Here is a 17,490-nt window from a genome sequence, read left to right as displayed (position 1 = left end):
GCCCAAATGTCCTCACCATTTAAAAAATGTCAGGTTTTACTATCTTTGTTGATATTTGGATCTCACAATGTGGTTAAACAAGAACACACACATACACACACACACACACTCCTTTATCCCTGCTGAACACTACGGTGGCTTATGAAAACACTCCACATGGAGCTAAGAAACACTAGACAACAATTGTTTGATCTTCTCTTGTTTCAAGAATGCCAGCAGATGAACATGAACTGACTGGAAAGCTTCAAGATAGAAGAATTTAATGTGGGGTTCAATTTGGACTTGTAAAACCTCTGATCTGTGTGTTATTATATTTATATATAATATAAATTATATAATTTTATTAAAAGGATTACCTAGACCTAGCCTGGCTCCTACGTACTTCCGCTCAATTTTCATTTTCCTTCAGTACTACATCTGAGTTTGCGGTATATTCGCGGGTTTTCTCCAATACATTTTTTGCAGGTCCAATCAGCGAACAGAGGGAGTGGCTGAGAACAATGACGTTGAGGTCGTGCGCTAGTTTGAGTCGTCATACGTCACGACCAAACGTTAGCGATTGGTTATGGCAGATCCACAGTGACTCTGGGCAGATCCAATAGTTTTAAACTTCAACAGAGGACCCGCCTTCAAGGAATGAGAGTCGAGATGTACGAGAGTCTGGTAATACAAGGCTAGCCTGGACCTGCGTTTACAGTGAAGAAACCTTTGTATGTGATCCTATCCATGAAAAAATGTGTGTGGAGCTGCTTTTACTGGATCATAAGCTGTTAGTGTGTAAAAAAAAAAAAAAGGAAAAATCACATCCCTGAAAAAATGTCCCATGAGCAATAAAGTTGTCCATCAAATATTTGTCCTGCTGAAGTTATTCTCCTGTCTTGTGGTTCAATGTGGTTCTCTCCAGGTCATGTTGGGGGAACACAAACAATCTGACAAGAGTGTGATGAAAAGCAGTGGTTTGACAGCAGCACCTTCCCATCTGTGTTTCAGATCCGTTCCCCCCCGAGACCCCACAGAACGCCCGAGCAGGGAACCAGACGGTCCGCCCTGACGGCACGGTGAGTGTCCTGGTCCTGTGGGAGGCCCCCAGCGAGAGCGACCTGGGGGTCCACCATTACAAGGTGACCTGGATCCCTCGAGGAACCGCCCCGAACAGCCAGAGCCGGGCCGGACGGGTCACAGATGGGGTAAGCCCTCCTGAGCTCAGGCCTTCGTCTCACCCCATCTGCTGGCATATTCACTCAAATACTGTGCATACTTTTATATCTCTGCTAAATTGTGAACCTGTAGGGGGTTGCGTTCAGTGTTTATGTATGTGGAAAGTTCATTTCAGAAGAATGAATAAGAAAATTAAGCCAGACCGAGGCTGCGGATAGAGGCCAAAATCTTGTTGAGGCTGTCGAGGTTAGAGCACAACTCTTACCTTTCCCTCATAAAGTTGAACCTGAACCCTCAGAGAGCGGAGAGATTTCCCCGAGTTGTTTTTCTTGGTTTGAGTCTTGGAATGTCAGACCCAGGAAGTGCTAAATCTGCAACTGAGTTTAAGGATTTAAACGTATGTTTTCACCGGTCAGCCTCGCAGGTGTTGGACTCATGTGCTCCACCTGTGATGTAGTAAAGTGCTAGAGCCAGTTAAGGCGGTTCCCCACAACGACCGCAAAACAAAGACGCAGCTGGCCTAGTGATCAGCATATTTTATTGTAGTCCAAGCGCTCTCCTGAAAGCCGCAGCTCTCAAATGGTTTTGATTAGGTAATTTGTTTTTACAATGCAATAACCTCTATGTCTGAGAAAGCAATCTATTTTATTGAACAGTAGCCTATAAAGACCCATTTCAGCTGACAGATTTTTGTTCTCAGAATGGATCTCTGCAAGCGTTTAAGAGTTATTGAGAGTAATAGCAAATGTCAGATCATTTTCAAACTGCCTGGAATTAAGAATCTGTTAAGTCCAAAAAACACAACTTAGTTGAAACTAAATGCACAGTGGCCCTATATGTCTGTTATTTAGAATTTAACAATGACAAAAGTATGGCTCATTTAATAGCACTATTTGTCTCTCATATGCACAGAAACTACTCCATTTGTACTCTTTATTTGACAGATTACAGTTATAGATGAAGATAGCATGATGACTTATTCAATGTGACTTCCTGCACAAAATCATTGTGTGTTTTTAATGGCTTAGCAAGGTTGCTCTATATAGCAAAAAAAAAAAATCTCACAATATTGTACATGTTCTCTGTGATGGAGATGCCAGTCAAAAACACAAAATGAAACTGGTATGGTGGCCAGTTCTTAAACAGGAATCCTGCACTGAGGAGGCCAGCTGGGCCACACATGTTTTCAAATAGACATAGAGGTCTCGCTGTGATGGTCACGAGTGGGCAGGTTGGATGGAGGCTGGAAACGTGTTCCACCACAGAAGAACATACAGTATGATGGTTCGAGTAAGCAACTTTGTACCTTGTAGTAATGGTACCACCAGACACTACTCACTGATGGCAGAGGATGGGAGGAACGTAGAAGAGGTGTAATGTTGCACATTGCAGTGTTCTGGATTATCTTCAGATGCTTATTTGCGCTAAGTGAAAGGAGTATTCAAGTTGTCAAGTTCAGTGGGTCATCAAACACTAACCCTGGGTTCTTGGCTAACCTGGCTTATTTTAGTGATATTGAGTCCATCTGTACCGTGAATTTGTTGTTTGGCTGGCATGGAATCTCCTTATGATTGAATTATGTCAACATAGATTTATATAGCCCAAGATGTCTGAAATAGCAGCAAGAGATACAAGAGATATGACACATATATGGAGAAGTGTAGGGGGCCAAGGACTGAACCTTGAGGCACTCCAGTGGTTAGTTGGTGTGGTTTGCTGACGATCCCTTAAAATCTTGAAGGGCGTGAGCCAGCAAAGAGCAGTGTTTGTAATGCCCTTCACATCATAATTATGATTTATATTATATAAGAAGTGTTTTCAATTCTGGTTTACCTAACTAATGCAGCATAATCATGTGTTTAGGTGATGAATTAGGTGTACACTTGGGTAAAGAGATGGGTCTGTTGTCTAGACTTAAACTGACAGAGTGTGTCTGAATCCTGAACAAATGCTGGGAAGGCTATTATAGATTCAGAGCCAAATATGAAATAGATCTACCTCCTGCTGAGAATTTTGATATTCTTGGTGTTATTAAATGACCAGAATGAACATGATGGACTATAGTGTGATTTGAGCTCAGTAAGGTACTAAGGAGCAGGACCATTCAAAACTTTATAAGTAACTAGCAAACATTTTAAATGTGTATGAATGTAGTGACAATAAAATTGACTGATCTGATATTTATTTGTTTTAATAAGCACTCTAGCTGCTGGAAGCCGAACTACCTGAAATGTATTTAATAACGCTACTGGAAACCCACCCAGAGCGTATTACAGTAATCTAGTCTTGAGGTCATGAATGCATGAAATAGCTTTTCAGCTTTAGAATTCAAAAGCATATGCCATAACTTATAAATATTTATATGGTGCAAGAATGCTGTTCTACAACGGTTCTGCTGTTCTGGAAATGTGACTAAACAATAGTAGGAGTGCTACTCCACTTTTATGTAAGTTTGTGTTCTTTTAATTCAATTAAGATTTTACATCACGTTAATATTCTGTCCCTCACATGTCTTCGTGTGATATGAATTTGCATGTCAGAGTTCACTAATTTGAACTTTGCAACACACTGAAATACAAACCTTTTTCACATGAGCTGAGTATCACTGACATAACAATGAAAACTAATTCCATGTTTACAGATATTTTTTATTTTTTACGATTTTAAGCATATAGAAGGAGAAAAGCAGAGGACCTAACACTGAGCCCTGTGCCACTCCATATTTAACTTGTGATTGATATAAAATTTCTTCATTAACTTAAACAAAGTGGTAAGTCAAATAAACATGACTTAAATCATGCCAATTCCAGTCTGCTAATGCAAACCAAATTCTAAAGCCTATCCAAGAGAATGCCATGATCTATGGTGTCAAAGGCAGCACTAAGATCCAATGGTACTAGAATTAAGATGCATGTGCAGGAAGATAAAGCATTCAATTTGTAACTGTTATAGGTGCAGTCTCTGTACTGTGTAGGGCCTAAATCCTGAAATTTCATGGGCAAAAAAAGGTTCATTGTCTAATGTGGATAGTGTAGCGATGTATAAAGCATAGCTTGCACAAAAGTCACTTTTACACTAGGGATGCACCGATATGAAAATTATGGCTGGTAACCGATACATCTTTATATTTGAAAGCCGATAACCGATACATTGGCCGATAAATCTAAACCCATTTTTTTGTTATATAATTTGAGAGCCTGATTACAAACACAAAAGTCTCACCATTAAAATCCATGTCTTAAGCACACAATTATAATCATGTTCTCGTCTCTATGACAGACTTGTCATATGTTGCACATGTTGCACTATTTTCCCTTTTTGAAGTGATTCCAATCATATTTCAAGCAGTTCAAAACCATCATGTTGAACAGTGCGCATCTGAAGTGTCTCCGCTGAAGGAAATATTACATTATTTATCGGCTCTAATATATCGGCCAAATTTTCTTATTGGGCCGATAACTGTAAATTATAAATTAACATATATCGGCCTATACAGATATAGTTGCCGATATATTGTGATTCCTTATTTTAAACCAAGTAGCTTTCTGTTGGTCAGCGTGGAGAATCCATGCAAATAACTTCAACCTGTTGCAAAATGTGCATTGGGAATTCCTATTGAAATGCCTGGATTTTGCCCTGCGAAAATTCACCCAACAACTCTAAATGTGGCCGCGTCTTTTTTTTAGCATTAATAAATGCTAATGTCTTGTTTTTATGGCCTGTAGGATGTAACGGAGATGGAGCTTCATGGTCTACAGCCCAGCACACACTACACGGCACAGATTCAGGCCGTCTCTTACTGGGGTCAGAATCGACTGAAGAGCAGCCGAGCTCACCTCTCCTTCACCACCGCCTCATCCACCAGTAAGATCTGGCTTGACTTCTGCATACTTACAAGGATTTATACGAACATTTGGAAAGTTCCAATTATCAAACTTCATAATTATCAGTTTTCAGATTGAGAGCCAATTTTGATATTCAATCATTTTTACCAAGTATAAATTGAACAGGGTGTCAGAAATAAAATATTTGCTCTATTTAAAAGGCTTGATTCTGGCCCCCTCCTTTTACCATGAATCAGTGGTGCCGTTGATAATTGCAGCACAGCAGAGCCATTAAAAACACTGAAAACCTTCTTTGGCGAGGAGAGTGTTTTGTCAGAAATGTTGTCCTCTGACGGTGACTTAGATTTTGGCAGATGAGTAGATGAGGTTAACCTTTCCCAGAGGCAGCACATTTCAGCCCAGTATCAGCTTATCTGAGTCCAGCAGGACCGTGGCTCAGCAGGAGAGCGTTCAGGGCACTAAACCTCCACGGGACTGCAGTTAACCCCACACAGGTTCCTCACCTCCACTGTTGTGTTTAATTAGCTGGATAAATCTTGCAATAATTCTGCTAATTACAGACACAAAGTGAAGAGATATGATAGTTTTAGTTTGGCTCTGTTTAGTTGTTTTACTAGAGCACTATTGCATGCTGCAATATTCAATTCATTTATCTAAAAATGAAATATCTTTTTCTTTGCTTTCCAGTCATTTTTCCACTTTCTTACTCATTTAATGTCTTTAATATTTTCCCCTCTGGTTTTATCAGCCCTAAGTTATTTCTCTTGAGGTCTCTGAAACACCACATCAGTTATAAAATAGCTCCATATTCCCTTACAGTAATGTATTGCAGACTGCCTAATGCTGAACCCAAGATTTCATTAGTCACAGTTTATGAACAAGGAAGAATTGTCATTGAAAAAGAAACGAATCTAATTTAAAACGTCAGTGCCTGATTTTTGTCATTTTATTATAGGAAATCGTATCTCCTTGTTCAGTGCAATCATATGTTGCATTTTATTAGAAAGTCCTCAAGATGTGGGATATTCTTGATATCGTAAGATGACCCTTGAACCCATACGAAAACTCTTTAATGTCTCAGATGTTTCTTATAGACAGCAATGAGATTTAATGGAGACATTTGCGTAACTTCTTCTCAGATGTTTCTCCTGAGAAAAAGATCCTAATATTGTCCTCTAGAGTTTCAGAAAATATTTCACTGTCTCAAACTGCTCGTATTTGCCAAGATCAGAAGTTTTAGATTTCAATATGAACTCAAAAATGTCTCATTATAGGCCTAGTCATCCGAGATCAAACCTGAGCAATGCCATCCACATTGATTTTATAGATGTATTCTGTACAACAATTGTTTTCATTTGTCTGTTTATTTTATGAAAAACATCTGTGACAAAGTTGATACTTGAATGAAACTTAATTATGAGACCTTCATTGCATCTCCTGAGCTATGAAAGCAACCTTATGAAGAGAAGATCAAATTTTAAACATTGGCTAAATGTAGAAACTTTGATTCATTTCTACATTTTATTGGCTTAAAAGTGAATGTTTATGCCCATGTTCACATGACATCATACACCTCAGCGAATTGTGTTTTGAAAATGTTTGCCTTTGAGTTTTCAAGTTGGAAGTCACACTTCAAGTTCCAGTCTTTTTCTAGTGGGATGAAATGCAACAATGCGGTTTTATTTAATATGTATTTGAAGGATCATTCTATGTTGTTTTCAGCTTAGTTTTGATGTTATGCTGTTGATTACCAAAGCCAATAATTGAATTTACACATTTATAGTATGAAGTCTATAGGGCAAGTTAAAAGGATTTCTGTCAGGACCACTATCGTCAAATACGATTGACAATTAGCATACAGTTTGGATTGGCGGTGTGGTTCTGTTCTGGGCGAGATCTCCCTGCGCATCCAGTCAGTCTAGCATGAATAAGAGCCGCAATAACCCTCCTCAGGGTAAACACAACAGAACCAACATGAATGTGTGCAGACATCATTAATTCAAGATCTTAAAGTACAACATAATTCGAGAATTTACTCTGATTCAAGGGGAATGCCAAATCCTGACTGAGGCAGGAGGAGCTGGGGAGGGAGGAGGGTAATCGGCTCCTGAGAAACGCCATCGCTGCTGATAATACTGAAGAGTTTATATATGTATACGGTGATAGTGTCGTATTCCTATAGGTAGAGGATCAGCTGAGAGTCACTGATGCGAGCTTGACTAACGTGACAGAACTGACGCTACGCTTGATTTTTGGTAACACTTTATTTTAAGGTGATGTAGTTGCGCGTTACTTCATCTACATAGTGATAACAGTATAATAATGCAAAATGACAAGTATCTAACCCTAAACCAGCCACTAACCGTAAGCATTACTTTATAGTAAATACATGCAGTTAATTAATATTACTCAGTTCTTATTTGAGTAAGCAATCACCTGTAACCGGATATTTTGTTAAAGGACATGACTTACTATATAGAGTAGAGAACTGTATTGTTTAATCTATAATGGTAAATCTTATAAAACATGCCCCGGCCACATTTCAACCCAAAATTAAAAGAAATTATATTTTGTGTTATGAAAATTAACCCTATTTTTGGATTGTTAAAGAGGATGTTTATCTTTCTTTCGTGTGTAATATTGCTATGATCATGAAAAAGCTCTGCAAAGTTACGAAGTCCCTCCAGCGGGAGTTGTTCTCTATATCAGTGTCAGTTTCTGAACTCCTGAAACGCCTCCATTATAGTCTTGAGTTTTTTTCCGGGAACGAACACGTCAAAATATTCCTCATTTAAATAATTCCCGCCCAAATAAAGGGGCGGGGCCTGGTTGAGTTAGTTAGTAGTGTGTTGAAACTGGTAGTTATGGTAGTTTCCCCAAACACACATTGCTTAACCAATCACAACACACTGCTCCAGCCGACCAATTAGAGCACAGTGTGCTTTTCAGAAGGAGGGGCTTCATAGAGACAGGAACTAAACAGGGGTGTGTTTCCCGTACGACGTCGTAACTCGCTGCTCAACTACCATAGTACAATGATCTCAAATCTGACAATGAAGAAATCAACTAGCTAGATACGACTGTTTCTCAAAACCTTATTATCTCAGATTTGTCGTTCAACCACGTTGGTTAATGATGTCAGGCGGGTGGTGGAGTAATAACTTCTTTTAACTAATTAGTTTGAGATTGAATTCACGCTAGATTGTTTGCTATAAATTACGGACATGGCATCTGAGGAGTAATTCTCATTTTGCTCTATTTCCAGATTCAATCATAGGCACATACACACACTATACAAAAACTGTGCTTTAAATATATTGACTAACTAAAAGACGTACGTAAATGATATTTGTATCAATTCTAAATAAAAGATATAGATTGCACTGAATGTCAGCTTGCTTATTTTGCTCAAGATAAGGATTTATTAATCCACATGTCATAAAAAAAAATCTATGTTTTTAACCACAGATCGAGATCTGGCGCTTCAAACACACAAGTTTGCGATGTTGTTTGCGAATGTTCGTTGGCACTATGGCTTCGGGAAACAGCGACTCGCTGTACTATGACGATAATGACAGAACTTGCAACCATAGTTGGCTAATGATGCTTTTGGGAAACACATCCCAGTGACTGACAGACGCAACAATGGAGAATATGCGACAAATGATGAACATTCAAGCAGGAAAACCTGTTCTAGTAGAGCCGAAAGGGCAGAAAAGGTCCTTTTAATTGTGTTTTTAAATGTAAACAGTTACTGTAATACAATGGTTTTATGTATGTTAATCAGGATAAATGAAAGGCAGTGCTACAACATTTGTAGTAAAAGTTTGCTCCTAAAAATAGAAGTTATAAATTATCCAACTATCTAAGTTGTTTTTGGTCACTTCCATGCCACAGGTGCTGTAGCTGAAGATTACATTTAAAAATGTGTTCATTCAAACAATAAAGACTATTGTGAAATGTAAATGAATCTCCGGTCTCATTCTAGCATCCTCCAATGGGAATGGCCTTCTGTCAGGAGAGTTCTCCAATGAGCTTCCGCTATCCCAGTCCTCTCCCAGTATCCTGAGGCTAGAAGCGGCCGCCCCTCATTACCACGAACACCAGCTGCAGGTCAAGGTCTTCTGGAAGAGCCGGATCCCAGGCAAGTGAGCTGCTTTCTATAGACCAAGGTAATGTGACTGAGGTCATTCAAAGTTCACTTCTCGGCAAAAATGGTATCCCAAGAAAAAACCCTCTCACATGTCTTCACAAAGCGTATCTGTTTGTTGACAATCCATCGAATCCATGTGTGTCCGATGCCAAAGCAACAGCATGACTGATGATTTATGGAAGAACGTTACCAAAGAAAAATATTATCTATCCTGCATAAAAAGACAATCTCGCAGGGATGTCCTCTCTAGACTCTTTCCAACAGATTATTCACAATCTGCTTAGTAACCGTGCTCCAAAAATACACTTTTGGCGACGACGGCCTTCAAAGGCAAGACTCCAGTCAGACCACAAGCGCTCATAAATACAGGGTGCTGATTTACTGTTATCTCCTGGACAGAGAGGCATGAAGAGTGATTTAATAATGCCGGTACGAGTGTGAAATCAAAAACAGATGAAGGGGGATGGCGACCTGACGCGGGTTTGGAGAGAGATGTCATGTTCCTTGCGTACGGGAACAGGAAGCCGGGAGCAAAATGTAGATGATCCCTGAAAATATGTGGAGGAGGCAGAACCCCAGAAGTGGAAAAACGTAATCTACAACATTCGGTCTTGTTTGCTTTTGCAGAAAGCCAGAAGGAGTCCAGTTCATATGTTCTGAGATGGTATCCTGAGGTTTGCGCCAGTAACGTGACGAAAGCCGAGAAGACGGCCACAGTTCAGGTGCGTCTCATCGAGTGTCGCCTACTTTCTTTTCCTAAAGTCATTTTCTTCTTATTTAAGTTCAAGTAAAATGTGGAAATGTCCCCGTGGTGTGACGGTGTAACGGTGTTAATGATTGGCTAACCTCTTTACACGAGAGCATCCGGTGGTGGACGAAGTACTTGAGTAAAGGCCCGTTCACAACAAGAACAATAATTATAACGATACCTATTTTAACGTCCACACCAGCCTCTATAAATGCTCAAGCTCTTTAAGGCGAGACACGGCAGGCAAAAACATCGGGGGGTTTTTTCACTAGTCAATTTTGAGATTGTGGGATATTTGTCTTCAATAACATGTCTTCTTTCAGACTTGTGGTGAAAAAAAGTCAGAAATACACATTTAGCTCTTTATTTTACTACACTTTATCTATTTGCGTCTGTAGATTTCTCCTAAATTCCTCAAAAGTTGGCGTTATAAATCATCATGATCCGCGATCTCTGTCTGCACCGTCATCACACACACCGCTGGACATCTCTCTCTCTCCTGTACAATGCTGTCGATCCAAATATGGTCATTTCCTTTTTATCAGCAACCAATCGTGAAAGTACAATGGGCATTTAACTCTAAAAGTGAAATCTCATTGGCTGATGTCAATTTCTGACACCGTGATTGGTTCAGATGCATCACGTGACGCGCTCTGACATTTAGATGTGTGTGTTTGACTGTTTTCTGTTCAGTTAAAGATCATAAATGCTGTGTTTATACCTTTTGATGTGATTTAGGTGGTTTGTATTGTTGTTGCTAATGATTTGATAAGATATTGTGTCAGTAAATAGTTGTTTCCACTAAAAAAAGTATGATTTTTACATTACAAATCTTTAAATGCCTTTTTCTCAAAATTAGTTTTTGTTATTCTCCAGTAGAAACATCTCAGCCGATGTAGCGCCGATGTTCACCAAACTCTCCAGTTACACACTTAGCAGTGTTCTGAAGATATGTTCAGAGGGATTTGTTAATAAATCATTCCTGGCCTGATTTATGTGACATTTTAATCAACAAAAATATGACAAATCGATTTTTTTTTAAGGCTATGGACAGTATATTTAGATATCCTAGGTAATGAAAGCATATATCCTGAAATCCCTCTGAACATCTTTTTTCGTCTTGTGTGTAATCAAAATGAAAAAATAATTTTGCACCTGTCTTTATCATATGTTCAGATCGATCTACCGAAAATATATGCAAAATTGTGCATATTTATTGAGATAATGGCTAATTTGCATAATTACACAAGTTCATAAAAATAATCAACTGAGGAAGTTTCATGGTTATATCTATTATTGTAAAATGTTACCCTATTCACCTGTAGTGTCTCGCCTTAAAGCAGGACGGATTCTGATTGGCTTTCAATGTTTTTACCGTTCAACAGCTGAAAAAAAAACATCTGAAAGTGATTCCAGTTTGACTTCTTGTTGGGCTTTTTTATGGCAAGTGGCTTGATACCCTTAACATGTGTTCCACGAATAAAAAGGTTTTTAAAGGTGAATAAGATGTTGTGGTGATCAATCCCTCTAATGCCTCAGAACCGTCATATCTTCTTACATTTCCGACACTAATACTAAAAGATGATGTCACTATCAAACCCTGGCGTGACCCTTGAGTTTATTATTAACTGCGTCTTGTTCGTACGTCTGATTTCTGTGTTCCCTGGAGTTAGCTGAACAGTGTGACAGACAATGGCACGACTGCCCGAGAGCGCTGTGTTTCCACACGGGATCTGTCATCACTGGCACTGGACACAATAGAGATGTGTGACCGTGTCTTAGTGGGATACCAGTATGATACGGATGGGTGAACCAGTTATCTGATCCGTTTTAGTGGAGCAGATGCCGTTTCTTAAATGTGTTTTTCATTTACTTTTTCATTTCATTCTGAGGTCATTTCCACAGACAATATACTGTTATACTGAGTAATAACTGTGCTATTTTCTGCTCTTCAGGGAACACATTTTGTGATTACTGGCCTGTTTTTTGCCTGCAAGTACCGTGTGGCAGTGAAGCCCGTTACTGAACAAGAGCAGAGGTCAGAGGTCATGACCTCGGTTACCACCCCACTTTGCTTATCGCTGATGGGCAGACGGAAGAAACTGACGGCCTGTGCCAGAGATGGTAAGATGATATCCAGCACAAGAGCTTTCAGAGAGATTTATTGTCAGAGACAACACCAAATTAGTGAATCTCTCACATTTCACCCTAAAATCACAGGAAAAAGGCATGATGAGTTATGCAAGCATGGCTGGGAGCATCAGACCAACTGCAACACTGAGTAATCGGACATTTTAGACGATTTTAGTCAAATGGCTGGAAAAATCTTAAATATAATCACTAGTAATATGATTTAAGTTACACAATAGGTGGCGCTGTGACCAAATTGATGGGGTGTGGTCAGTTCGGTGTCAATATGTCAAAGTTTTGCAGAGATACTGCTGTAGATCTGTTTTAGCCAATTTTGATGACGCGTTAAACGATACCGGTTTGGTGTATATACACAAAATTAATTTTTTACAATATTAGGTGAAAATCAGACCAACTAGGAGGAGGGAGGAAAAAAATAGGTTTTCAAGGATATTCAAAATGGTGGACAGCGAGTTCGATTGAAAAATTGTTCTCTGTATTACTCATGGAATCTATCAAGACCAGTTTCAATAAAATAGGCAAAATAAATCAAAAGCTATTAGCATTATTTGTATTTTCATTATAAGTTTTGACCACAAGGTGGTGCTGCCGCCAAACTTTTAATACCTTCAAGGCATCATGCCGAAGACACATACCAAGTTTCATAACGATACTCCAATGTGTTCATAAAATACAGCAGGCCTGAATTGAAAATTTCAGGATTTTTGAACTATTTAGAAGTTATAAGCACAAATAAAATAAAAATCATATCTCCTGACCACTTGGTGGCACTGTGCCAAACTGTGCGGGTGACCGCTAGTCATGGTTGTCATAACACACACCAAGTTTGGTCTGAATGCGCTAAAGCATTGCAGAGATCGTCTATTTTGGCGTGCTCTGTCGAATTCGCTCGTGCATTATTGAGAACGGTTTGACAAATCAACATAAAATTCCATAATAATGTTTTTGTCTGCATAGTTTAAAGGTGATCTGTTTTTTGTGTGTGTATAAATCGAAGCAATAGTCAAGGAGGAGTTAGAAAAAGTAGTTTTCTGGAAAATGACGTCGTAGGTCAATGCATCAAACCGTCCGACGACAAGGAATCAGGAAGTTTAGTTTCTAGCCCATATGGTTCAAAAGTTAGTAGCATAAACATGAGTGCACATTTTTGACAGTTGGTGGCGCTAGAGGGTTTGAGTTGGAGACTCTCTAGAAAATGTTGAGACTGTCCATCCGTGTGCCAAATTTCATAACTTTCCCGCAAGCGGTTCTATGGGCAGCTGTAGACTTCATGAGCGGAAGGAGATTTAGAGCAACACTAACGGATGCCACAGCATACAATATCATACAATTATATAATACAATTACCGTAATATCAGACTAAAAAAATCCATATTCCATCAAAATTATCCTCAAGATAGCTTTCATTTATGTGAATTATTAGTTTTTGTCTCTAGATTTTGAAGTGAAATGTGAGGCAGCCTCTCTAAGGTTCCCCCAGGACTTTGCAAATGTTATGACAGAATTGATATCCAGTGCGATCTCTTGTCCTAGAGCGCCATCCTCAGCTTAAAAAGGCCCTGCAGCGCCCGGAGAAGCTCTCCGCTCTGCTCCTGCCGGTGAACGGCTCTGTGCAGGCGGTCTTCAGCTGGCAGGTGTCGCCGGGGAGCGCGGGCCAGGCGCCCATCACTGGATTCCAGTTCTCCTGGGTCAAGGTGTCCCGCAGCAGCACTAACGGCACACTGACCTCCCAAACACACAGCCTGCCTCCGGTGAGTCACTTCGCTGATCGGTAAGAGCTAATAAAAACTAAACACAATAAGATGTAAGATTCTAAGCTGAGCACAATATAAATCCTGACTGCGACCATTTATCCACCATTTAAAGAAAAAAACTTTCTCATTTCTGTAATGGCATTTTAATCAAGTTGAAATGGAAAATGCTGTCAGTCGATCTGACGCTTCATTGCACATTGCTCTGTTCTGTCCCTCAGGATCAGCGGTCGCTCACGGTAGACGCGCTCCAGCCAGCGAGTGTGTACAGAGTGGAGGTGCAGGTCCAGTCTGAAGCCGGACGAGGACCGTCAGTGGCCAGAACCCTACACACTCCTCATGTGAACGCCACACTCCTCTGAGGTACTCGCTCATGAATGTACTCAATGCATTACTAATGCTTTCAATACAGACAATGACATGAACATACCTTTTCTACAATAAACATGTTTTCAGTTTTACGTATTATTAATTATTCTGATTGCTCTTTGATACCAATCTTTCATTTGAAAGTCATGTGTCTAGTATCTGTAAAACCGCTTTCTTCCATCTTAAAAATATATCTAAATTACGTCATATGCTCTCAATGAATAATGCAGAACAATTAGTTCATGCGTTTATGACCTCAAGGCTAGATTATTGTAATGCTCTACTGGGTGGTTGCCCTGCACGCTTAATAAACAAACTACAGCTAGTTCAAAACACAGCAGCTCGAGTTCTTACCAGAACCAGGAAGTATGACCATATTAGCCCCGTTCTGTCAACACTGCATTGGCTGCCTATTAAACATCGTATACATTTTAAAATATTGCTGATCACTTACAAAGCACTAAATGGTTTAGCTCCGCAGTACTTGAGCGAGCTCTTAACGCATTATAGTCCTTCACGTCTACTGCGATCTCAAAACTCCGGCCAGTTAATAATACCTAGAATATCAAAATCGACTGCTGGCGGTAGATCCTTTTCCTACTTAGCACCAAAACTTTGGAACAGTCTTCCTAACATTGTCCGGGAAGCAGACACACTCTGTCAGTTCAAATCTAGACTAAAAACACATCTCTTCGGCCTAGCATACACATAACACATTATAGACTTCTATAACTCAATGTTAGGCTGCATAGATTAGGTCAGCCAGAACTGGGAACACTTCCCATAAATCCTGATGTACTCGTTACATCATAAGAAGGATGGCATCTACGCTAATATTAGTCTTTGTTTATCCCGCCGGATCTGATGAAGGACCAGCGCCTGGACACGACGACAACGCAGTCCTGAAGAGTCACTAGTCTCTCCCCTGTGAAGGCCTCCTTCCCTTTACCTCTGAACAGATAAAACCTTGTCGGAATAATTCTGGTTCGCGTTGTAAGGCTTTGACCAGGATAACTCTCGTGAAGTCAGTGGAAGAAAGAGCTTAAAGATGAAAAGGCTGTATTATGCACATTTAATGGCAGGTACACAGACTCATACATGAGAGATTACTCTTTCTTAGCGTCACAAAATAAAGTAAAACGAAAAGTATAACAGGAAGGTAGAGCACGCTTAGCATCTCCTTTGGTTCTGTTCTCATCTCATCTCACAACTCAACGTCATCACGCATAGTGCACGTCATGAATGACATGATGAGTCTCTTAAAGGGCACACCGCACAATACTGTGATGCAGGTAAATCCAGTTTCGTTCGTTACAGATTGGCTATGCGGAAGCGCTAAAAAAACAACTTTGTACCTTATTTCACGGTTTGCGTTCTCGAGACACCAGACACTGTTCTGTGCGGATGAGCGGCCGGAGTGCGTTAAGGGTTTTCTGTTAGAACGGTGTCGGGTTAGCGGCCCGTAAGTTAATAACTAATGATCGTTACGACGGAAGTGAATCAATCAAAACTAACTTTATCTGGACAGTAACTTTATTCTAGAGCTGCTGTAAAACCTAAACAATCTCTGTTACTGTAATCTCCTTTTATCACTGTAAAGCTGCTTTGATACAATCTATGTTGTTAAAAGCGTTACATAAATGAAGATGACTTGACATCTGATGACCATAAATATTAACTTTTTGTTTTCTTTTCTTTTTGTTTACAGATGGAGAAAAAGACGTGAGGAATCAAGCTACTCGTGATGTTCCTTATTCGGACACATGCATCTGCTCAAGGACTCGCTGTAAAAGCACACGAGGCGATGATGAGCTCCACTGAAGTCCAGTGTTCAGACCAGCGCACTAACACGTGAATGTTGAGGAACCACACCATGCTTCTGTTGTGTACAAATGTGTAGCACTGGTGTAGTTCGTGTGTAGTTGCATATAGTTGTGTGTCATATTATTTTATAGACAAATATGTGTTTCATACAGAAGTTTATAGTGCTTATACCCAACAGGCCTCATTCATGAAACTCAATCAGTTTGATTTTCTGTCTAAATAGCTTGCGACGCCATTCTTAGCTAACACTTTATATATATAACCACATTTCTTTCCTGAGAATCTAACCCTATGATCAGCAAAGTTTACACTGTGCGTGTTTCATGAATAATGCCTAACATCAATATTTGTACATGTAATATATTAAATTTCAACACAACATCAGCGTGGGATTCATCTCAGATTTAAACATGTGAACAGGGCATTTTCCGAACAACAGCACGTCTGATTTTATTTATTGTGAATGTAATTCATTAATCTCAAGCAGAACAGTGATAGCTTTCTCTGGCGAATAGTGAGAGATGTCAGTGCCTTATACTGTATCAGATATATCAGGCTAGACCAGATCGATTCACAGCACACGTCCATCGGCATATAGAAACAGTGGATGAATCATGTTTTCAGACATGCATTTGAAAGTTGTATCTTTGTACAATATAGCATACTGTTTTGTAAATATAGAATTTTTTTTGTATTATGGTTTGTTGTCATTACTAATAAACTAGGCTAAATGAAGCTCCACACCTTTCATTTATAAATGTGTGTGTCCATCATGAGACTGTGAGTGAACATCAACAGGAATGTATACAGCAGTTGAACATCTTCCCTGTTGTGCCTGTGTTAGAAGAGAAGAGGAGAGAAGAGGAGAGGAGAGAAGAGAAGAGAAGAGAAGAGAAGAGAAGAGAAGAGAAGAGGAGAGGAGAGGAGAGAAGAGGAGAGAAGAGAAGAGGAGAGGAGAGAAGAGAAGAGAAGAGGAGAGGAGAGGAGAGAAGAGAAGAGAAGAGAAGAGAAGAGAAGAGAAGAGGAGAGGAGAGAAGAGAAGAGAAGAGAAGAGGAGAGAAGAGAAGAGGAGAGAAGAGAAGAGGAGAGAAGAGAAGAGGAGAGGAGAGAAGAGAAGAGAAGAGGAGAGGAGAGAAGAGAAGAGAAGAGAAGAGGAGAGAAGAGAAGAGAAGAGGAGAGGAGAGGAGAGAAGAGAAGAGAAGAGGAGAGAAGAGAAGAGGAGAGGAGAGGAGAGGAGAGAAGAGAAGAGGAGAGGAGAGAAGAGAAGAGAAGAGAAGAGAAGAGGAGAGAAGAGAAGAGAAGAGAAGAGAAGAGAAGAGAAGAGAAGAGAAGAGAAGAGAAGAGAAGAGAAGAGAAGAGAAGAGAAGAGAAGAGAAGAGAAGAGCTCAATACTGATTGATTGCACCGATAAATAATTTATAATAAAGCTGAAAAATTCTGTAAAAAAATAATTATTTAATGGTGAGGTTAAGGGCAGCACAAATATAATTT

General features: G+C 39.7%; 1 protein-coding gene across 2 annotated transcripts in view; it reads left to right on the top strand.

The window, feature by feature from the left end:
* anos1b (anosmin 1b) overlaps nt 1-16,774 on the top strand; it is an 81,506-nt gene extending 64,732 nt beyond the window's left edge. For both annotated transcript variants that reach the window (XM_079592298.1, XM_079592299.1), the window contains exons 7-14: nt 991-1,187; nt 4,884-5,022; nt 8,992-9,147; nt 9,784-9,878; nt 11,860-12,028; nt 13,589-13,806; nt 14,028-14,169; nt 15,884-16,774. In XM_079592298.1, coding sequence (XP_079448424.1) covers nt 991-1,187; nt 4,884-5,022; nt 8,992-9,147; nt 9,784-9,878; nt 11,860-12,028; nt 13,589-13,806; nt 14,028-14,168 — 1,115 coding nt within the window. In that variant the 3' untranslated portion in view covers nt 14,169; nt 15,884-16,774. The remainder of the gene's footprint in view (nt 1-990; nt 1,188-4,883; nt 5,023-8,991; nt 9,148-9,783; nt 9,879-11,859; nt 12,029-13,588; nt 13,807-14,027; nt 14,170-15,883) is intronic.
* The last annotated feature ends 716 nt before the right edge of the window (nt 16,775-17,490 follow it).

This window comes from Phoxinus phoxinus (assembly GCF_949152265.1).
Source record: "Phoxinus phoxinus genome assembly, chromosome: 20".
Lineage (NCBI taxonomy): Eukaryota > Metazoa > Chordata > Actinopteri > Cypriniformes > Leuciscidae > Phoxinus > Phoxinus phoxinus.
This window is presented reverse-complemented; position numbering and strand designations above follow the sequence as displayed.